Source organism: Diplotaxodon limnothrissa, linkage group LG3 (assembly GCF_057381915.1).
Source record: "Diplotaxodon limnothrissa isolate DT_005_m linkage group LG3, D_limnothrissa_male_GT1.1, whole genome shotgun sequence".
In the NCBI taxonomy this organism is placed as follows: Eukaryota; Metazoa; Chordata; class Actinopteri; order Cichliformes; family Cichlidae; genus Diplotaxodon; species Diplotaxodon limnothrissa.
Window position 1 is genome coordinate 43309365 of NC_140598.1, and position 24045 is coordinate 43333409.

Here is a 24045-nt window from a genome sequence, read left to right on the forward strand (position 1 = left end):
CTCTGAACACCCCCGTCAGACAATAACAGTGTGGAACTCTGGGTATTATTCTAGCAGCCGTGCGCTACTTTATCTGCCCTCCACAATACTTCCTCCCTCACTGACTCACACATCCTGCCTGAGAGGGGGCGAGAGAGGCAGGGAAAGAATGAAATGGGAGAGAGAGAGGCAAGGAGAGGGAGAGGGAGGGAAGTAAGGAGAGAAATGCAGAATACAGGAGGGAGTAATAGTCATGTTTTGTCTTCCAGCAAGAGGAGCAAGGGAGGAAGTAAAGAGGAAAAGGAGGGAGAGGGGAGATGAGGCTTGTCGGTTGGTTTTTCCCTCCTGGTCAGAACCTGCCACCTACTTTACCTCCTCAGATGGACAACAAGCTCTCTGGCTTGAACTCCACTTTCAAGTCACACATCGACTCTTATCAGACCTCAGCTGGCTTGAGGACGAATTTCTTTCCAAATTGTGACCATAAAAGCAAGAGAGTGTTGTGTATGGGACTTAAAGCAGCAGAGTGTCTTTGAACTTGAACTGTGGCTGTCAGGGAAGCTGTGAAGAGACCCGATCAGTTTGACAGTGGACGCTTCAGCTTGGGGAGTCTGGTAAGTTTGACAGCCTTTGTGCAACATTATTTTCAAACTTACGAGGAATAATCTGGACATTTGCATCCTCTGGCTCATTTTAAAATCACAGCTTCTTGTCGCTGTGAATCTTTAAAGAAACGGAATCCGTCCTGTCTCCAAAGCAAAGTGTCTTCAGTCAGTTTCAGTCCTTACTTGTTTGTCCAGCCGCCTTTCTGGCATTCAGTCTGTACTGTATTGAGACAGTGTGTGTGACTGAGATTATGCGCTGTGACCTTTGCAGTATCAGTCAGCTGTTGCCGTTGCTGACCATTAAGTGGGACATTCCAGCAGATCCTCTAATAGAGGCTCATTCAGAGTTGAGAATTTATAATTTCTCGGCCTTTGACTGCTGTCGCCAGCTTGTGTCTTCTTCTCGTCTCCTTGCCACTTCTCTCATTCCATCCAGCTCTTCTATTTAAGATCCTAAAAACCTGCATAACTCCCAGAGAATACATGTTGAAGTAGAAGCTCGCTACGTAGAGCCAACGTGATTGAATTTCCCAATTGGTTGCGGTCAAAACGGAACAATTATCATCTCTTATCTCATTAACTTTGACTCCACGTCAAGGACAAGCTGCTGTTCAGGGTGTGCCAGGGAATTATTTGAAAAATGTGCTTCATGTGATTCCTCTTTGCTTGTTGTTGCCAGTTGGGGGACAGGTAGCCAATTGGGTTACAGTGTCAGGAACAGGAAAGTGGGAGTTCTGTGGATTTATTATTAAGCCTGTTTCGTTGATCCAGATCTTTCAGTCACCGTGGTTAAAAGGACAGTAAGAGCCGGGTCCTTTGTGTGTTTCCTGTTTTTCATAAATAAAAGAGTCCCTGTGGATGTTACTATAATAATGTTACTATAATGTAGTACAGATCTTCAACAGTTTTGAGTAAAATAGGTTAAAGTTCTTGCCTCTTTTTTTTTTTTTTTTTTTTGTGCCAAAAAGTCCAAATAACAAAAAATTAAACAGTTTTAAGCAGGGAAACCGGTTCTTTCACTGGGACTTTTTGTTCACTTCCTGGGTAGCTGTTTTTCTTATGGTGAGTTTCTTGCTGTAGCATGTATATACAGTATATATATACCCTTAGATTTTCCCTGCTGTTTTTTTTTGTGCATTCCCTTACATCCATTCCAATAGTTCAGAAACTAACCCTCCAGGAAATAGAGCAAGATTACCCATAATTCTGTGAAGCTGCAAGAAAGCATCTGAGAATGAACAGGGGAACTCAATGGATATGCAACTGGCCAATCATGGTCATTGTTGGCTGCATTGATGCGACATGTAGATTTCTATGGAGGTCCATGTCAGATTAGGATGTAGGGCTTCCTAAGAGTTTTCAGTTATAAGAGACCTACGGTGTACATTTAACACTAATGTTTTAGTCCTTTGTGAGTTGTTTCATTTTTTCGTAACTGACATAAACACAGCTTTTAATTTAAACCCTATGTTTTAATAATTGGTTTAGGAAACTTGAACTAAACACAGTCTTCTTCATTTTAAATAATCTTTGACCAAAAATTTTCGTAACAGCTTTGACCCTTTTCTACCACTGTAACATTATCAGAAGAAGTACTTGTTATTGCCCTGTGATCGGGATTAGAGGGTAAAGGAGGCTGTGCTTTAACCTCCTAAGACCCGAACTATTCCACGGCATGCATTTTTAATTTCTCTGTGATATTTGAACATATTGGAACCTGATGAATGTAAAAACAAAGAATTTGCAGATTTTTTTTTTAACCTGATTTTTGTTTCTAAGAAAAATAAGAGCCACATATGAGGATATTCATTTAAAATTTCGATAGAACAGTAGCGGTATAATGTGCTCGTAAGTGGATATCAGGCCGTTGTAGTCAAAATTGAGTATTTTGGTCTAAATAACCCAAAATGTGATGTTCACATGTGTGGACGCCAGGAGGTTAATGGCGGCTTTTCCAAAGCTGTAGAATAGCCTCACGGTCAGTTTCTATGCTGCATGGAGACTTATAGAAATTATTCAAACATATGTTTTCTGTGGTTTTTTTGTTTGTTTATTATTTTATTAGCTGAGATTTATTTTTTTAATAATACTTTATTAGTCATTCATCCAAGTTTTCGTACTGTGAAACTTTCTGTTTTGGTTTTGTTTTAAGCTGTACAGCACTTTAGTCAAGTTTGTAAGAACACTTATGTATTCCTATGTTGGAGGTGCAGCTCTTCATGCTGTAAATCCCCTAATTTGATCACTGCTGCCCTCTTGGCTGCTGCTCTCAGCCTTTTGGAAACGCACTGATTGGCTTTGTGGTTTTGGAGAGCTTTTCCCTTGTCCCCTGCATTGCTGCACAACAGCAGATCAGCGCTCTGTTTTCTTTTAAGCTACGAGTCGGCACATTTTTCCTTTTTTTTTTTTAACCCTTTGTCGTGCACACCATCTCCATCTGACTTTGGCATTACTACATTTGATTTTTCACAGTAATCAATCTCTGGAAAGCTAAACTTGGAGAAACTGAGGAGGTGGCAGTGAGAAATGGGGGGGGGGGGTCTGTCAATGTTTGTATTTTGTTCAATAATGGTATTTTGTCTGGTCAAGTTTAGATAGTTCCCACACATAGTGCAGCATACACGTAGGAGCGTAGACGCACATACGCAAGCTCTGCATAAACTTTCTCAGGGGATAATTTAAGGACATTGTCAGCAGAGTTGAACAATCAGCGGGTTCAGATAGAAATCCCTCTTAAGGAGCCAGAATCAGGAAACTGGAGTGTTTATTTTGGAAATGGGTCTCCTGCCCCTGCTTTATCATAAACAATAATATGCAAAAATGGTCCTTTCCTTTCCCTCTTGGTGCCAGGATCTGCATTCTTCTCCCAAAACTGTACTTCCCTATGTTTTTCCAAAATAGTCTAATTTTACATTTTTTGTACTTTGTGCTTGATGACCTTAATAGTCCTCTCATTGGAGTGTTGTTGGGAATTAAACTTTGGCCCTTTTTTGTCATAATTATCCACCATGTCATCCAGTTGGTATTTCGGGTGTTTTCAAACTCACTTTTAAACCTTTTGGGACAAGTCAAGTCTCGGGTCAAAGGATTAAATGCCAGTCAAGGTTGAAGTGTATTTGAAATTGGAGCGAGCCAGTTTTGTGAAATTTTAGGTTAATTGAGTTGTTATTTGACTGATGATGGCATTTTTCAATGAGTAGGTAAAAGAAAATGTCAAGTCAAACAAGCCGAGTCAAAGTCAGTGGCAAAAAGTCAAAATGAAGTAAAATACAATAAAGAAAATCATTTCAAATTGAATTTTATGAGATTTTCTTTGATTTAAATATCCAAAAGCGTCCTTTTGGTTCCAAAAACTCTTCCTTTTTACTAAAGCTTATTAATTGTTATACTCTACATCTAAGATTTTTGCACCAGATACTTGAACCTTTTGTCTTTTTTAAAGTAAGTTTCTCACTGGGTGAAGTCTCTCAGCAAATTCCCAGCTTTTCTGACTTCAGTTTGATTCAAGCTCACACCTCTTAGTTCCTGTTCTCTATAGAGGAACTAGGAGTATGTTATTTCCATCCAGCAACAGTATTTCCAAGTCAGTGTTATTCTTAAAGATATGATTACCACCATAAAGGTCCATTCAAACTTGAGGAATGTAACATTTATAACTGCCTAGTCTTCTCACTCTTTTCTTCTGCTCAATCAGCCCATCTTGCAGTCTGTCTGCAGGGGGGCTGAGCTGAATCTGGCGAGCATATGTGATCGGAAGTCTGAACAAGGGACTTAGTGAATATCTTGGGATACACTGGAATGCCTGGCTTTAGATCAGACCGGAGGGCTTACTGTACACGTTAGATGAGTTTTTAATGGACATAGCGCTGAAGTCCAAACAGCTTGCGAGGAAGCCGTTTCCACAGGATTTAGGTTGGCACGGCGCTGCCGCTGTAGGCATACATTTTATGTGAGCTCTTACGATCCAAGACACTTAGGCTTGTGGTTGCAAACAAGCATGTCATCTTATACATTTTGCCTATATTAATCATATTCAGACATCCTGCTTAGAAGTGGTGGGTAAAAAGATCCCATAGACATGAAGTAGGTAGGAAAAAGGAAAACCGGCCCTATTAAAAACAAGGAAATCACATTAGTTGCCAGGGGAAAAGCATGTTTCACATTTATACAGACACACTGGAAGCATCCGGGCGGGAAATACAACACCACAGCCGCTTCTTTATGTTTGACCAAAATCTCAGGAGTCCCCTAAATTCAACTGGCCTGCAAGTGGTGCTAAAGGATGTTTCTGGATGTGTTTTAGTAGAAGAACGCAGTGTTCCTGTAATACAGGGACACTGCAGTAGGTACCATTGAACTGCTGGTAAATTGGCTATCGGGGCCGTTACTTTCCTCTCTGATCAGCTGATTGATTGATTAAACACTTGATTCTCACCTGTGTGTTTTTGTTTTTGTCTCCACAGACGTAGTGTCCCTTTCATCAGGCCTCACTCCTGGCACCTGGCAAAGCTGTCGGAGCTGCCCTTCCCTCCCCCTCCCCCCCCGTCCCCTCCTCCAGCACCACCCTGCCTCCCCACTGCCGACTCCCCACCTCTCCCCCCTCCTCCACCCCCTCCACCTGCCATGCAGCTCCACCCCGGCCCTTACACACTACCCTGGCACACGACTGACAGCAGGTGAGCTAACGTGTGAACAAAGTTTTTATGTGTCTCATAAGTAGGTGGTGCTGTTTATTTGCATTTTCCTGAGAGGTGGGTCCCTAATTTTTTCTGACAATTTTTCTAACCTTTAGGTTTCATTCAATAAAAGCCACCATAGAAAGGTGGGTTTTACTCAATGAAATCTTCCGAGCTCATGTAAAGTTCTGTTTGTGCTCTACAGGGGATTTTCTATGTTTAAATGCAGTTACATGATTATATCACTACAGGGAATTGCTTTCATAATTAAATTAATTATCGTAATGAATATATTAAATGTTGAAGCTTGCAGTTATGTAAAGCAGTAAAAGCCTTACTATTTTCAGTGATGTCTCACATATGTAGAATGTGAAAGTAGCAGGAGCTTTGTTTGTTTGCTTGAAAGATGATTTGAGCAATAAATCACTTGGTTTAATCAATATTTACATACTTTCGAAGTGTACTATATCGCTTAAGGTCGAGGTAGACATTCATCATACTGACTGATATTGTTGATAGTGACATTTGGCACTGGACTACATAAGTCTTTATAGCATGAAGCCTGTGAGCGTGATGTTTATGGGCCTCAGGGTTTCCAGTGGTGCACAAACCCAGTGGTCTGCTGGGTCCGAGCTGAGCCCCGTGAGGGAGTCAAGATGTTTTTTCAGATATAAGATACAACACAAGAGCGATTGTGTTCTAGCTCCATATTTTTAACATTGGATTCGGGTTTGGAATAGATCCTATAGTGAGCCTTAGTGCAGAGCCTCAGTTCATCATCTAGCTGAAATAAGCTGTTTTAGCACCTTTGTCTTGAAACTAACTTTCTTCTGATTGGCTCAAAGAAAGGGTTGAAAGCAAGTGGGAGGGGCTTTTGTATTTTAGATTAGATTAGATAGATTAGATAAAACTGTATTAATCCCTTGGGTGGATTCCTCCGGGAAATTCAGTTTCCTGAGCAGACAGACGTTGCATGTTACAGAGTTGGAATACCAAATAAAGGGTATTGCTCCATATTTTTTGACATCATATGGAGCCAAGAATAGAAAAACAAACTGTGCAGTGGCACAACATGCAACGCACACAAAAAATGGCAGGTGTAAAATGGGCCTAAGCGACTGAAGAGGTCGGAGATATTCACCTTGTTTCCCTAATGACTATTAATGATAATAGACCTTTTACCGATAAGGTTTATGCAAGATGTTTTGACGTAGTCTTGACGCAGTGTGTTTCAGATGATCTCCATGTAAAGCTGTTGTTTATATGGTGCGCTCAGTGATATCTCTGATTTTAAGGTTCTTTTGGGATTCGTTTTTCTCCTGGCTTTAATTTGTCGCTTCCTCACTGAGGGGAAGAGTAATTACAAGCTGGGGAATATAAGATGAGCATCTTCATCTGAATTACAGCAAATCAGGTTTTGCTGCTCCACCAAAAACATCATACTTTATATTAGTCATACAGTATGATCCCATTATTTGCAAGTCCCCACCTGGGATTTAAAAAAAAAAAAAAATTGGTCCCTGTGACTCTGACTGTGCCCCTAAAGCCAACAATTGCCAGGAAGCAGGTGACATCACTGTTTTAATGTCAACATGGCCCACACAGGAAGCAGGTCTATTTTTGGCTTCTATTTAAACATTCCAAAGCAATAACCAATCAGATCTCTCTGGTGACCAGCTCTTTGTTCGTCTGCTCGTGGGGGACAAGATGTTTTCTGCTGCGGTGGCAAATCCATTCAGAGCCCTCGGGGTTTTTAAAAGTGAAAGGGATGCAACAACAAATTCAGATGGATTTTGTTTTGTTATTTGGCCTTCTGCAGTTAATAGTTGCAGTTTAAATCAAGAAGTTTTAAGAAAGATGTAGAATAACACTAAAATGGGGTGGAGTGGAAATTGGTTTAAGTAATTCACCTTTCCAGTTGAGATGTTGATGAAAAGCAGAGTTTTTAAAAAGTGGTGGTGTACACTTGAGTTTTGGACACCAAACATTTGAATGCTTCATGAAAGAGTCACACTTTTTCCAGTGTGGTCTTTTTCACAGCGACTAATCCAAATCACACAGCAACGCATTAATGGCTAACCTTGTTTTGCTGATGGGTTTATCTCAGACGCCCTCTCGGCGGAAGTTTGGTGTGTTTTCAGTATCATATCTTCCTGCCATGTGGTGTAATTAATCTGTACCAATTACAGATCTTCAGACTCTAGCAATTGCTCATTGAGCCATGAGATAGTAGATAATTATGTCATTAAGCCCAGCTTTGCTAAACCTCTAAATTGTGGAAGTATTCAGGTTTCTTTTTTTTACTACTAAGTCATAAAAGTCCTGTATGACTCCATTCAAAATTACTTCTAAATTAAATCCCACTTTTCATGGATTTGATGTTGAACTTATCTGGCTAAATTAAAACATGAGAAACATGGTGCTGAATGACCTTAAACTCACTGAATTCAATATCTACAGCATCATTTTAAAACAGCCAGCCCCAAAAACATCCACAGATTCCCTTTTTCTTTTAAAAGAATCACAGTTTGCTGTCATTTTAGGTTAGCATAAAACATGTCTTAATATGGACTCCAGGATGACAATTTTGCAATCATTAAAACTGAATATTTGAAGTCAGAATAAATGCCATCGTCTATAAAAGAATATAGATAATAATGATTTTTTAAAATAGTGATTCTTTTAAGGAATGTCAGTACATTAAAAGACTTTTGAATGTTTCAAACTGGTTTAACTCTAAAATAAAACAAAAGACTAGGAAATTATTTACTATACCTGGCCACCCATTGACCACCCATTGGCCACCCGATGTTAAAACATGCAGCACAGACAGCTTTTTATCCATCATTTGGGATCTTGCAATGTTCAAACTCATGACAGAAAAGATTTGTTTGTGCACATAATTGGAATAATAAGTTAAACAGCAGTCCAGACTCATTAGTCATTCCCCTCCAAATTCATTAACATGAAGCTGCCTTTTGTTGAGTTTCTGGCCCTCTGACAGTGTTTTGCCCATGTGCCCATATAAAATATCAGGTGGGAGACCATTCTACATAAACTATATTCTTTGTAGTTTTGCAGACACGTGACAAGTCAATGTGATGTTTTCTGACATATAGATATCATGGTGCTCATGCTGACAATGTGGGATTAAGTGACTAAGGTCCCACTTACACAGGCCTAGAGACTAATCCATGACCATCAGGCAACCAAGAGAGAAAAACTAGTGTTCCCTGATCGGCTGTGAGTGGTTTCCAGAGGTTGATTGCAGTCGATGGGATTGCTCAAGTCCCAGCCACACAGATTTTCAGACCAGTCAGTGACCCCCTGGCAACCACCTGTCACTAGGGAAAAACATGTGTCACCCAACTGGTTGGCAGACCTTCTTGTGACTATTTGATTGCTAACATATTGCTGTGATCATAGTTTGAATTTTCACCCAGCAAGAGCCAGAAACCCCCAGGAACCACTGCCATCCAGTTGGGGACTACACATTTTTTCCCCATCAACTGCTGGGTGCAGCACATCCAATATGGTGGCCAGCTGTCAAGCAGCATGTGTAAATGACTAATTACTTAGTGAAAGTGCTACTTTTTATTGAAAATTTCCCAAATCAATGAGTATTACTTCCGCTCTGAGTCTAGCTATGAGATTTTTTTTTCTGCTACTGTAATACATCAGTGACAAATAATTGAATCGGATAGTCAGGTTGAATAAAACTCTTTGTATTAGAGTATGATCTCACCAAGCTACTCACAGTAAAAATAGCCTTTATGTCTTTGTCAGTTGTTCTCCTTTTGATAGCAATCAGTGATCTAACGTACCACTGTTTTAATAGTCCCACATGATGTGTGCATGTGTGTGTTAGTGTGCGTGGGGGGTTCTTATTCCCACAGTTCTCCCGCCTGATCTCATCAGTCGGATGAGGAGGCAGCTCCCGGCATAACTCTGGACAATGTCGTGTGACTCCCAGAAAATGTGGACAAAGAGAGGAAGACGTTCAATAAACTGTGTTTGTGTGAAGGAGAGTACATTTTGTACAGTCCGTGTGTGTGTGTGTGTGTGTGTGTGTGTGTGTGTTATTTTTGCTCTAACCATGTGTAAGCAATAAGTAAAGTAGGGATAAAATATCTCCAGCTTTCACAGGAGTGTGTATGCCTTTTGTAACTCTCACATCGTGCGTTTGTGTATTTGTGCTGGTGCGTCTTCGTCAAACCTCACACTCACATGTTCCACATTGCGTCTGATTGGGCAGGAGTGACTGTCATTTCCTCTCCAGCTCCCGTCTCATTTCCTCTCTTCCTCTCTCTGTCACCCAGGTCAAACTTATACAGAAGCCTCTCCTCTCCCATCCATTGCTCACTTCCCTCAAAGACTGTTTTCTCATGCAGATAATGAAGCGTACTTTCCACCCTGCCAGTCAGAGTATTGTATCTCACTGTTTTACACCCGTGATCTTATTGAGCGATTTATGTACTTATATTGCACCACTCCCAGGGCTCCCATTTATGTCATTCTAGTACTGAACGCTTGAGACTGACGAACATGCCTGAACATGTCTGGATGGACACTAGAGAAACTGCAATGTTGGCATTTCCATGTTTGCTTTATTTTGCAGAGCTGTTGTTTGCTGCTTCAGCTTAATGGTGGTTTCATAGCATTTTCACATAACACATGAAAGATCTTTGGTTTGAACCTGGGAGCTGGCACAGATCCCTGCATCAGAAATGGCTTCTGGTGTAAAAGTCTATCAAACCAAATATTCAGTTCAATTGAATTTTATTTATATGGCACAGTAGCACAGTTCCCTCAAGGCATTGTTTGGATCCGCATATCCAGATATGCAGCTCTAAACAACTTCTGTTATACAGCATATTAATGAGTTAAAGGTCACTAATTTTATTATTGACTTTAAAGTCTTGACTTTATTACCCCATGATCATTATATAAAGGACATAAATTCCTCTTCATGTTCCAAAAGCCAGTGAAGTTTTAAGAGTTGGCTCATATAATTCTTACATTATCCAGCCATACTGGAAAACGGTAGCTGTCAAACACAGAAACATTGCTTGTCTAATGTGAGAGACACCATGTACATAGAGCCTACTGGTAAGAGCATGGAAAGGAAAATGACCTATACGCGTACTACAAATCATCAAAACATTGGAATACATGAGCATAAAACTTGTATTTAGCGTAAAAGAGTAAGTTGAGGTTGAATAGTTTACAACTGACGTTTCTGAAGCAAAGAATTGTAAACCATAAATACCACAAGCAGCAGCCTGGAGATAGTCTGCTGGTTGTCTTGCCCATGTTGGTTTGAGATCAAAGTCCTTCAGAAATTTCTGTCTCCTGTAACCCCTCCTCTGTCTCCTTGACAACTTTCCCCATTGTTTGAATAAGACACCAAAGAAATAACAAAAGGGTGAGTGACCACTCTCTCCTCTTTACAGGCAAAAGAAATACCACAATAAAAATGCCTGCAGGTTTTTATTGGAGCCTTTATGGCACTGGATTTGAACCAAGCGCATGAACACTGGGTGCCCTCAAAGCCCGCTTGATAAGACAATATGTACGAAGTGTATTTTTCTATCTTTGCTGCCTAAGCTCTCCTTTTGCTCCCTGTTATTCTGTCTCGTGTGGTTTTCTCCACGAAGTTGAGATGGTTGGGAATTCTTTTGTTCTTTTTTCCTCTGTGTCATTTGGGGGAAACGGGGTCATTTTTTGGCCTAATAAACAGTCGAAACTACAAGGGGGGCCAAAGAGCTCGAGAGGATGATGTGTAACATGGGTCACAGGTCAAATTCAAACCCAACATTGCGGTTGAGTGGCGGGTAGTTGAGTCCATTGAGCAACATTTGATATACAGTACATATGACATTTATTGCATGTCTGTCTGCCCTAGAAGGGATACCTCATCTGTTTCTCATCTGCCTTTTTTTCTCTCTTGATTCAGCTGGGGGAGTATTTTTTTTCTTATCTAAATCAAATGTGCTAGGATAGATTATATTGTACAGACGCTTCTCTTTTTTGGCTATATATATAGTTATTAGAAAGTAAAATGTTTTTTAAAAGCTATATATATATATGTGTGTGTGTGTGGGGGGGGGGGGGGGTAAATATTGTGCATTTGATGTAAAGAAGTTGGGACAGGGTAGGACAAAAATTGGAAGAAAGGAATGAAGGAGGAAGATGAAAAAGGATAAGAGGAATCAAGGAATGACTTAGACATTTTGACTGTAGGCAGCGTGAGTTGATGAGGAGGAAATCCCTCTCTGCCTAAAGAGCCTTCCTCCGAGGGGCTTTAAAACGCATGGGGCTGCCGTGGATCTTCAGCTCACCACTGATAGAAAACAGATCCACCAGCTGTTCAGTGGAAATGTTGTATGGATGGGATGTGAGGGGCGGGGTAATCGAAACTTACAGTATATGAAAATTAAAGATGACTTAGTATATGTAGCTTTTAAAGGCATTAACTGTCTTGTCAGTCAAGAAGTAACATCATAATGTTCTGGAAACCACATGAAGTTGCTTAGAGAACATTAAAATTTACTTTGATTTTGATACTGTATTGACTTTCCTCCGCCTTTCCCTGCAGTTGTTACAGTCCAGCTCCCCAGCAAAAACCTTTAAACTACTTTAAATGAAGCTGGTAGGGTCAACCCATCCAGGGTTAGAGTAAATGAGGTCATTTTTGTGTGTTGGAAAACCCAAAGGGTAAAGTTTTTAATCTAGTAAAAATTCCTAAAACAGGAGTGAATGTTAATCCCAACCTAATCTTTAGATGAGTCGCCAATTACGTGTTGGATGTGAATTGTTCGATAATTAATAATGGCAAGTAGCTTAACCCTAAATCCATAATGCTGTTTAACTATGCTAATCAAAGAATAGTTGAACAGTTCCCCAAAACTCAATAATACCAATAAAACTACCTCTGAAGTCTTCAGTGGTAATGACCCCAAGCCCTAGATTTAACCCCACCCCTAACCCTATAACCCCACCCACACGTACATCGATATTTTGGCGCACGTGTTTTGTGTACATTTCTGCAGGCACTGCGGAAGAGGTGGCATGTATCTAATCAGCAGCAATGGCAACATCTGGGCCCATTGCATACACCACTGATCATATTGACTACACACGCAGGGTTAATTTTGCTTTTAAAACTAAAACAAAGCTGCATTTTAATTGGCCATTGAGTGCGTTTCTCTTTTTGTCTTTATCAGACTGTGTGCAGTGTTACTGCTTTATGGTTAGGGTTATATTTTTACTTGTTATTTTGCCATAATCTTGACAGCACCTTAAACTGGTGAATAGAGATATTTTTCAAAATGAATACAGAAAAGTCCTTGTTTTTAAAAAAAATACCTTCTGGAAGAAATCTGGATAGTTTTTGATGTGTTGTTCAAAGATCAAGTTGGCATTTGTTTGCTTATTTAGTCTGCAAAATAACCCAAAGCACCACCCAGTGTCTGTTTTTGAAACATTTCGTTTGACCTTCTGCATCTCCATCTCTCTGCAGTGATTTGTCCATACAGTGGAGTCAGCTGTCCAGACCTTACTCCTCCACTGACCGAAGCAGCTCCCTGGGCTCCATGGAGAGCTTGGACACACCTACACCCACCACGCAGCCATACTCAGACTCCCATAATTCACCAGTCGATCCCACCCTCTTCAACAATAAGAGAGACTCTGCCTACAGCTCCTTCTCCGCCAGCTCAAACACATCTGACTACGCGACAGTCCCTCTGAGACCCGGTGAAGCCAACTCAATGGATAACCTCTTGTCTTGTCAAGGCTACCCTGTTAGAGACACCTCAACCCTTTGCGAGTCACCTAGTGAGGGCAAAGATGAGGCACCGCTGATCACACAAAAGTCCAGATCACTGACTAGGCCGAGACCAAGGCCCATCGAGGTAAAAGAGAGACCCTCGTCCTGCTGCTATGAGCAGGAACGGAGGGGTGGAGGCTTTGAGATTCTAAGAAATGGAGAAACAGGAATGGAAAGAAAAAGGAACCCTCCTCAGCCTCCAACCAGAAAAGATAGTTTTAGGGCAACCCGGAGTCATCCCAATTCCACCAACCCACGTTGTGCTTCTGCTCCTATTGAAAGTTCTGGTGTTTCTTCTTATTATGAAGAAAACAAGCTCTCACTTAATCTTGAATCAGGAATGCATAATGGCTTCCCTGCACCAGGAGGAGGTCAAAGTGGGAATTTCGAGAAGGATACTTTAGATACACACTGTATCCAGACGGAAAATATTAGATTTATAAAATGTGACACTAGTGCTCATAAAGACTACAACTCAGAGAGCACCTCAGAAAACCTCTCTGAACCACTGACAACTTCCTTAAATCCCAACCTCCACTCTGATTCTGACACCTTGCCTGCAGAAGCCTCCACCGAGGTTCAAGAGCAGTCCTGCATCTCCCACACTCAGACCAAGCACTGCTCTACTGTGCTACACAGGCACAGCGCTCCCGAGAAGCTCCTTGCTACACAACTTCAATTGCTGCAGTTTAACAGTGACAGCCCTTCTGTGGAACCATGCAGTCTATCAAACCCTTCTGAGCCCTCTTTGTCTCCCTGCAGCAGCCAGTGGTCCCCTTCATCACTTCAGCCAATGAGTGAACACCAAGAAGCTTCTCAAAACCACCTTCATGCCACGTCAAACAAATGGGGAGGTAGCCGATGCTCAACCCCAGGATCTGTGTTCTTCGAAGGAGATGGAGATGACAAAGATTCAAGAGAGAGGCTGAATGTGAATGGCGGTTCTCTCACACCGGATCAGCATCACGTGCCATGGGGTCGCTCTGTGAGCGTGCCAGGGGAGAGCACAGGATCATCAGCACAGGAAAGACTGAGCTCTGAGCAGATGCTTGAGCGGGACTTTGAGCCTCTTAGTGCTGCTGCAAGTATGGATACCTTACTGGATGAGCAAAGAGCAGTGGACAGAGGAAAAGGTGAAGAAAAAAAACAAGAAGTTGTAGAAGGTGAGGCAAGTGCAAAAAAGTCCAACTCTTCCAGGAACCATCGAAGGAACCGCCGGCGAAGCGAGAGATTTGCCACCAACCTGCGCAATGAGATTCAGAGGAAAAAGGCCCAGCTTCAGCGCAGTCGAGGTCCAGGAGGGTTACTGTGTAGTAGAGAAACTGTCCAGGAGGAGGATCCAGATGTCAATGAGGAGGGAGATGCAGAACAGCCAGCCCAGGAAGACGGTGCCAAGGCTACATTTGCCACTCCTTCTCTTCCCCAAGATTCCCAGACCTCAGAACCAGTCATACCATCAAACACCTCAAGTGAATCAGACCGTGATGTCTTAAAGACTCAGTCTCCATCCCTAACCTACCCTCAGAACAATAGTTTATCCAGATCTGTCCAAATTCTGGACCCAGGCGCCCCGAGTTTTGGTGTTGGCATCCGAGTTGTGGAGGAACCAGCTCCCGCTGGCAAGGCCCGCCGTTGGCGTTGGACCCCTGAGCACAAACTCCAACCAGAACCTGATCAAGACAGACAGTGCAGAGTTTCCAATGAGAGCGTTTTAGGAGTAACAGGGTCTCGTCATGGAGTTTGTGCTTTCACCTCATCATCTACATCAACATACGGCCGCTCGTCTTCAGGTTCTCGAACCGAGGATTCTGATATCCTTCCGTTTGCAGATAGAATGAAGTTTTTTGAGCAAACGAGCAAGGGCGTGTCTGTTTCAAATGCCCTGGGGTCTATCCGGAGCACCAGAGGGGGAGAGCCTCCAAACCAAAGGAGATATTCCTATCAGGGGGGACCACAGGAAAGCTCCCTGCTTTCAAACACTGTGGAGGCCAGGAGGCAGTCTGTGAGTAACAGCAGGGAGAGGCGGAAAGAAAAGGAGAGGGAACAAGCGAGGGAAAGGGAGGAGAGGTTGAGGGAGCGAGAGGAGAGGCTAAGAGAAAGGGAGAAGCAGCAGGAAAAGGAAAGACAAGAGAGGGAACTGGAAATGGAGAGGGCAAGGATGAGGGAGATGGAGCGGGAGAGAGAGCGAGAGGAGCGGGTCCGACAGTGGGAAAGGGAAAGGGAGCTCGAGCTGGAAAGGGAAAAAGAAATGGAGAGAGCGAGAGAACGAGAGCGACTCCAAAATCAAAGAGAGAAAGAGCTTGAGAGAGAAAGAGAGAAGGAAAGGGAAGAAGACTGTCAGCTCACCTCTCATCAGGAGTTTTATCGTAGCTGTGGCTTCACAGTAAAAACTCAAGACTTCCAACAACACAAGGAGAACTTCCACAACTTCCAGTCCAAACCTCAGATATTCTCCCACAGCCAAACCCAGAGTCACGTCCCACGATCAGCTTTTTATCCAGTCAGCACCCCTTCCCAGCGACCAGAGAACCGACAAGCTCTGCCCCCGGGATTCTCAGCACAGAGTTACACATCTGCAGAGGTAAGAGGGATGCTCCAAGGGTCTACTCCATTTTTTTTTACCTTGCCCCAACTAAGTGAGCAGGAAACATGGTAATACCCCAGATACGACTATACAATAGCATCAGCAAAGTAGAATTCGTTTACTGTCCCCTTTTAAAAACGAAACAACCCTCATTGACTTGTTCACTTCATATTTTGCCTCTGCCTCACCTGCAGTAACCCTACTACTAATGGTTGCTTTATGTTGTAAGGTGAAGACTCCAAAATATTAGAAAGAAACCCCAATTAAATTACCTCCATGAGCAAGCACTTGGCTACAGCGGCAAGGAAAAACTCCCTTTTAACAGGAAGAAACCCCAGCAAAGTTTCTACCTCCATATTTTAATTCTTGGCCTCTGTTAAAGGATCTCTGTGGGATTACAGTTTAAAATATAATAATGTAATATAATAATAGTAATAATAAGGTATAAAACATCTAATTTTCCTATAGGAAAATCACAGGTGAAACATTTAAGAGCAGTTGGAAATAAAATAAAAAAATAAAAAATAACAACAATAATAATAACAATAATATTCATGAATAGCCAGGAAGTTGTTTTTTTTTTAAATTTCTTTGCACAATAATAATATGTAATACTTTTTTGATTGCTCTACTAACTCTTTTGTGTTGGTTTTATATGTGTAAAAGTACTGGCAGCAGCCAGTGAAACTCCTTCAAAGATTTTTTTAAAAACTTGACCTCTGACCTCAAGGTCACTGAAATTTAAACTCGTCTGAGATTTTTTATAATTACACCTATGTTATTATTTTCCGGATTCTAGGGTAATTTCCTTATGGGATTACCACATTCACATGATTTTCAGAAAACTTGACCTCTGACCTTGACCTTGAGAGTCCTGCCCGTCACATGACATGTGCACCTAACCGTGGCAAAAGGTTAGTCTACAGCGCTGATTTTGTTTGTAGGGCTTTTTAAGGCCTTAAAAAAGCACCTTAGTTAACGTTTGAACTAAGCAAAACTGTTATTTTATGCTTGAGTAAGTTAAACCTCGCTTTAAAATAATGGTTAAAAATACTTATCTCAGTCAGTCAGACTTTATGATTTTTTTTGTTGGGTTGAATGCCAATTTATTTTTCTTTTTTGTGTAAAACACCTTTTTATGCATTCACAAGTGGCGCTCAAGCTAAACCATTGTTCGCCATAATTACCAATGAACTCATTTCTGTGTTAACGTTGCGTTATCATATTGAGGCGATGATCCTGAGAGGCAGCCTGCCTAAGTTGAATCACAGCCAGTGTTCCAGCAGCATTGAAACTTAGTACCTCTTTAGAGAGTGAAAAGTAAACTTTTCTGCTGGACCAAGCTGAGATGACCACCGGAGACCGAAAACTATCTCGCTCCTTTCAACCAGCACCACAAAGGGATCGAGTGGCCTCGCTTGGATGTTGGAGCTAAGCGGCCGCTCGGTCCAAGTGCTCCGCGGTTGAACAGTGGGTTTGAAGCCGAGCCTCTTATCCTGCATGCGGTCACAGTCTGAAATTCTCATTCAGCGGATTGTTGCAGCAGAACCTAGAGAGCGAGAGAACGAGCAGCGGCGGGACACTTGTGTCAGCGATAATAGCGGCATAGGGTTACATCTTTACCACAAATTGATCCGACTTAGGGGGGCACAGACCCTCGTCTGAACTTTTGCTTCTTCTGTGAACTCCTGCACATTCGTGCCCTCATCATTCGACACCAAGCAATCCACACTGACATTTGTTTTGGACTAAATGTACTTTGAGTTCAGCATATGTTTGGTTCAGGACACTTCTGTGAGGGTACGCCACACCAAGGCCTCCGGGGAGCCGTGAACCTCGGCCTCCTCCATGTCGACATTCTTCTCAAGTCAAAGGTTGCCGGTTAGATGCCACAGCGATAACCCCGTGTGTTTAACTCTGCCGCTGACAAGGTCCATTGTTTTTTAGTGGTAACAGATGTGCTGGATGGGTGATAAGGGGAAACCCTAATATCCAGGTGTCGGTGTGACGGTCAGCCTTAAAATTCACTCATTTCACACAGTTCCCTTTTGTATTGAGAAGTGAGGTTTATGCTGTCATTAAGGTGTGTGTGTGTGTGTCTGTGTGTGTGTGTCTGTGTGGTCATGTTTGTGTGTTTTGGATACAGGACGGAAACCAAAATCTTTGCAGCCGCTTTTATTATTTGTGGTCTGTCACTGAGTGAAAGGAGGCCGGCTGCGCCTTTAAATTCAATTGATGTTTTGCAAAATCAGATTCCTTTTTTTTCCTTCTAATTTTACCTCCCACATCATTACAAAAACACACAATGTACTCTTTGAAGCAATATATCCTTCCCCAAAGGCCATCAGTTGTTATTTATACTCAAAATGAAACAAATTCATGTTAATCACTGAGCTGGCAGCGGATTACGATCAGTTGGAAGACTTGACTTGGTTACGAAATAATTTTTAGATGAAGATGTCAATCCAGCCGTGTTTCCAGCTTAATATTCTTCTATCAGTCTGTTTTTAGCTTTGGCATGATTTTATACACGAGGTGATGGGGAAATTGGACTAAGACCAGCCATAGCATCCACTGAGGGATGTCTGCGAGGTGGGAACAGGGCGAGGCTGAGGCAGCAGTAGAGTCGTGAGCTTTGAGAGATCTGCACGGTAGCCACGTAAAGAATGATAACGAACCGAACAGCATCACCAGGAAGCAGACTGGGTGGGAGTCGATGACAGATGGACAAAAACGTTTTTACATCCACCACAGTGGCAGAGCTACAGAATAACGAATGTAAACAACCTGGTTAAATGACAGCAGCCGTCAGTTGTTCTGTGTCCAGAGGGAGGGCATGGGGTCTACTCCACAACATTTATTTCACAGCTTAAGCATTATTCTGCAGTTTCAGACTTCCTGTATAAAAATGTTTCTCTTGTATAACAGTTATGGCCAAAACGTGTCATAAATAGTGCTAAGTCCCTTTTAATAATAAGTCAAAGAGCCATCCAAGTGCTTGTGAAATAGAGCTTGTTATTAGTTGTTATCTTTTGGTTTTATGCTCTGCTGACATCAAGTGACGGCCAAATATGTAAAATTCACTTCCAGCTGTGCCAACAGAAAAACCATCTGAATGTTCTGATTTGCATCACAGACAGTCAGAAAATATTCCTCCACAGCTCTGTGTGTGTGTGTGTGTGTGTGTGTGTGTGTGTGTGTGTGTGTGTGTGTGTGTGTGTGTGTGTGTGTGTGTGTGTGTGTGTGTGTGTGTGTGTGTGTGTGTGCAATGAGTTCGCTCACTGTTTCCCTTGTGTAGTCACAACAATTTTGGAAGCTTCTGGAAAATTGTGTAAAAGTCTTAAGCCACCCCTTCATATGTCTTCATATTATTCCATCTGACACTTGAGTTCACAGCCTGAACTGTCTTAGGCAGCTAACTTCTTTACGTAGTCTTCAGGAATAGTTCTTCAGGCTTCTTGAAGGACACTCAAAGCTCTTCTTTGGGTGTTGGCTGCCTTGAGATGATCCTACACTGCTTCAAGTATATTGAGCTTTGGTCTCTGGGGAGGCCAATCCCTGACTGATAGTGTGTCACTTCTGGGTTTTTCTGTCCAGGTATGCTTTTACTACACTGACAGTGTGTTTGGGGTCATTATCATGGTAAAAAATAATGAAGTTGTTGCCAGTCCGACACTTTACAGATGATATTGCATAGTGAATCAAAATCTGATGGGACTTTCTGTCTTCATTATTCCATCAATTTTGACAAGATCTCCAACACCACCAGCTGAAATGCAGCTCCCAACCATGACAGAGCCTCTACCATGTTTTACAGATGGCCGTAGACCCATCTCCTGACTTCCTCCATACATATTGTCAGTGATTTGAACCAAAAATGTAAAAAAATGGATTCATCACTCCATCAGACCTGTTTCCACTGATTTTCAGTTTTCAGTTTCTCCCTGTTTTGTTTAAGAAGGTCCACTGAGACATTTCCGATGAGGCTTCAGTGAACAGTAGATGGATCAACTGAAGAAGGCCTGGAGAGTGATTGCTCAAGACCAATTTAAAAATAAGTCCAGCTCCTTGGAAGCAAAATATGTTTATTTTACTGACATGCAATAGTGGCTCTGACTGTAAAATAGACAACAGTGCAGGAGATGAAAGGAGCGATCCATCCTATCTAAATAAAATCTTAAGTGAACAAACAAATCTACAAAAGCTGCATGTACTACAAACAGAAACATCCTGCAATAAAGCGAAGATGAGGTTAGCAATCTCTTTAACTGCATCCCAGGAAACTGTTACGTGCAGGGAGAAAAGGACCCAAATGCAAAGCAAAAGCAAAAAAGAGCAGAACTCAAACACAGAACGACAACGAGGCACGCAATCCAAGCAGAGAGCAGGAACAGTCCATCAAAAATGCTGTCCACAAAGAAGACAGCCAGGGGGAGTGATCAAAGGATGATTCACAGCAAACTGACTTCAGGGTAAACCCTGTGTTTTCAGTGTTATGAAGGTCCCGCTGCCTTCCCTTCCATTACAAAACGCAGCCTCGAGCACATGTGATATGATGAAGAAAGAAAAGTTATAAATAGGAAGACAACAAACAACTCGGAGTGGAAAATGTACAGATGAAGAGATTTACAATGAAATCACACAAAAATACACAACAAATGTTAATATAATTATTAAAAGTCAGACAAATGCGTTTTTAGAAGACAACTTAAATAAGGTAGAGATGGAGAATATATTAAAAACAAAAGTGCATTTGAAGCTATATAACAATAAAAAGTTGACTCATTGTAGTTCATCAAGTTTGGTTTTAGACTTAGAAATACTTCACACTCAGCACAAGTTACCTCCACCTCTCTAAACCCCGTCACCACTGCAGGGTGGAGTAACACACCAATTTCCCTTCAGCTGGGACGTGTGCTGAACATCACTCAGCTCCAAATTGAAGCCTTCCTTCATTCCTTTGGTGTTATTAACCGCCATTAAATCTCTCCACAGACTTATCCTGCCAGGCAGCAGGAAACAAGCAAGCTCAACAGGAAGTACAGCCTGACCGAGAGGTGAGCCGCTTCCTTCTTCTCCAGCACCTTTTTTTTTTTCCCTTCTTCTTTCTGACCTGGTTATCTTCACGTATTTGCTCACGGCCTTTCTTTTCACTCGCTCCATCCCCTGTGTGGTTCTCCGGAGGCGTTTAGGTGCGGTCGGGCCATTGTGCACTGGCGGGCGGAAATCCCACTCAGTCATGCCCGGCTGTGATTTGCCTGTAATGAGCTCTAAGTGTGTGGAGTAATCACGCGTGCTCCAAATGTGACCATAATGATATGTGGTTGGATGTATGTTAGCGGGAGGGGCATTTAGGACGCATAGTGCTCGTTAAAGGGCCTCTGCTCGGATTTGACCTGAGACCGAAACAGCTCAGTGAGCATGGTATGCACAAAGGAAACATTTACTGTAATTGAACCGCTTTCACTGTCTCTGTGTTTTTGTTCCTGATGTGCTTTTTTTCAGGAATACTCCCTCTGGAAATGTCCATCTTGTCTTTTGTTACTCGAACTTTGATTGTTTTTATTTAGCAGTTTATTTTAACAGGAAGACTCAATTTTGGGGGGCAAACAAACTGTTTCCAAAAGCATTTTCAAAACTTTAACAGTATACACACTTTACAAATAGAGCACAATGTCATCAGAAGAATTAGTGAAAAACGTGGCATTTGGAACCAATTCAAAACAAAATTTTCAACCCAACCTGCTCTAAACCACCTTTTCTGTTCAGTTTGAAGGTTTGAAGCACGTTTTCTCTCCGCAGCAACTCCTGTATTTCAGTTTTAAATAGAGGATCAAAGATGCATGTGTTTTGTGACGTGCAACTGTAAGAACCTCCTGCCAGCATGCATAAAAGCAAGCACAAGGCTCACGATTTCAGTCTGTATAAGTGCAGTCGATAACTGGCAAGCACTTCATTTTATTTTTGCTTCTTTGATAAAGGAAAACATCATTACTTAGGGTGTAGTCAACAAGATTGACCATTTTCATGATCTTGGTGTCAAATCATACATATACGTTCACTAGACACTTTATTAAGTACACCTTGCTATTACAGTGTTGGACAGCTTTCGCCTTTGCAGCTACTTTAATTGATCATAGTGTAGATTGAACTAGGTGCTGGAAACATTCCTCAGATATTTGGATCCATGTTGGTATGACAGCATCACACAGTTGCTGCAGATTTGTCAGCTCCACATCCATGAGAAGAATCTCCCGTTCCACCAGATCCCAAAGGTGCTGTGTTAGACTGAGATCTGGTGACTGTGGAGGCCACTTGAGTGCAGTGAACTCATTGTCATGGTCAAGAAACCAGCTGAGATGATGTGAGCTTTGAGACATGATTTGGTGTCCTGCTAGAAGCAGCCATCAGAAGATGGTACACTGTGGTCATTAAGGGATGGACACGGTCAGCAACAATACTCTGTGGGGTTTAAATGATGCTCAGTTGGTACTAAGGGGACCAGCGTGTATCCACACACTGTTACACCGACACCTGAACCAATGATACAAAGAAAAACCTCAGCATGCCATCTAAATGTCGTGTGAATTGTAGCCCCAGTCTCCTGGTCTTAGCTGACAGCAGAGGCACTCTGTGTGGTCTACTGCTGCTGTAGCCCATGTTCTGCGTACCTTGGATGCAACGAGTGGTTACTTGAGTTGCTGTTACCTTCCTATCGGCTTGAAGCAATCTGGCCATTCTTCTTCACCCACCCACTGTTTTCCTCACTGGACATCTTCTCTTTTTAGACCATTCTCTGTACACCACAGAGATGGTTGTGTGGGAAAATCCCACACAAATCAGCTGTTCCCGAAATACTCAGACCAGCCCGTCTAGCAGCAACAATCATCCCAAACTCAAAGTCACTTAAATCTCCTTTCTTCATCATTCTGATGCTCAGTTCATGCAGTCTTTGGACATTGTCATAATAAATGTTTTTTGCAGTCATTTGGCGTTTGAACTGAACTGTTTTTGTTCAAATTTAGACAAAAAGAAACCGAAGAAGTTTTTAAATTGTAAATTTCAGGCTTTGTCAAAGTTAGAAATATAGAAATCACAGGCAAAGGCCAAAAATTCACGTGGCGTGAATGTGAGAAACAGCTAGGCTAGTGTTGACTAAGCCTTTCATCCTCAGCTGAGCTCTGTTACAAGGAATTTGTGTCACGATGTTTCTGAGCTCTTCCTTTATCTATAAGCTTGGCTCACTCTCTATTTATTTATAAAATAACCTTTCTCGTGTCACTCTACTTTCTCCACAACAAAAGGGACTACCCAAGCTGGAGGCGGGAGTCCAGACCTCCAGAGAACATCGGTCAGTACCAGCAGCACCTCCAGCAGCCTCGATGGGGCCTCAGACACACAGACAGCAGCACCGATGACCACAACGGCTACGCTTTTGCACCTCCACCAGCTCCTCTTTATCTCAGAGGTCGAGCCATGTCCGAAAACGACCTCCGCTTCGACAGCAGCCAGCGCTGGTCCCCTTCAATTTCCATGGCAACCAGCCAGACCCTGAGTGAGGTGGAGGAAGGCAACATGAGACGTGGAGATGCATCAAGTGTTTCCAGGCAAAACAGGAAGAAGACACCCCCTCCTCCAAGACCACCACCCCCAAAGTGGGAGCAGTTCCACCGCCGGCGAGCGTCTCACCACACCCTGTTCTCCTCCTCATCTGCTTCTGCTGCTCCTCACTCCATCCCTGCCTCCTTCAACTCTCCAGGGGCTCACTATTCAGCCCACTCGTCCACCTACGTCCCTCCACCTGACACTTCCAGGCAGAGGTCCTTCAGTCTTCCTCCAGAGAGGCAGGAAGTGGTGGAGGGCGGGTGTCCAAGATGCAGCTGCAGTCAAACCCAGGAACGCACAATCGCCCCGTCCAATCAGAATCAGCCTCAGTTTCAGGAACGCCTCATTACCGTTGCTCCACCTAGCCCCATGTTCTCCAGGAGGGGATTCAGGCCGGTGGCTCCGCCCCATAGAGAAAGGGAGGCTGAATCACCTCTGCCGCCTCCACCGCCTCATCCTCCTTCAGTAGCAAAGGAGAACAGTGTGAGCAGGTGAGACTGGAGAAAATGCTGATGTTTATAAATAACTTTGTTTTTTTATTAAATGTTGAATTATTTGTTTTAGAAAAGTCAGAAAAACGAGAAGAAAAAACTTTTGCATAACAAAACAAGAAGATGATCGATTCCTGTTCTCAGGCATAGAAAACCAGTAAAGATCAATATTTGATGGGCTAATATCAGTCACTGTTAATATTTTAATCAGTGTTGGGCAAGTTACATTGAAAAAGGAATTAATTATAGTTACTAGTTACTTCTTCAAAAAATT

The 24045-nt window shown here is 42.3% G+C and overlaps 1 protein-coding gene across 1 annotated transcript in view; it reads left to right on the plus strand.

Moving 5' to 3' along the window:
• The first annotated feature begins 259 nt into the window (after positions 1 to 259).
• shroom4 (shroom family member 4) overlaps positions 260 to 24045 on the plus strand; it is a 30198-nt gene continuing 6412 nt past the window's right edge. Inside the window, exons 1-5 of the mRNA XM_085350251.1 lie at positions 260 to 593; positions 5048 to 5260; positions 12783 to 15672; positions 20671 to 20732; positions 22980 to 23771. Of these exons, the coding sequence (XP_085206377.1) occupies positions 5208 to 5260; positions 12783 to 15672; positions 20671 to 20732; positions 22980 to 23771 (3797 nt within the window). The 5' untranslated portion in view covers positions 260 to 593; positions 5048 to 5207. The remainder of the gene's footprint in view (positions 594 to 5047; positions 5261 to 12782; positions 15673 to 20670; positions 20733 to 22979; positions 23772 to 24045) is intronic.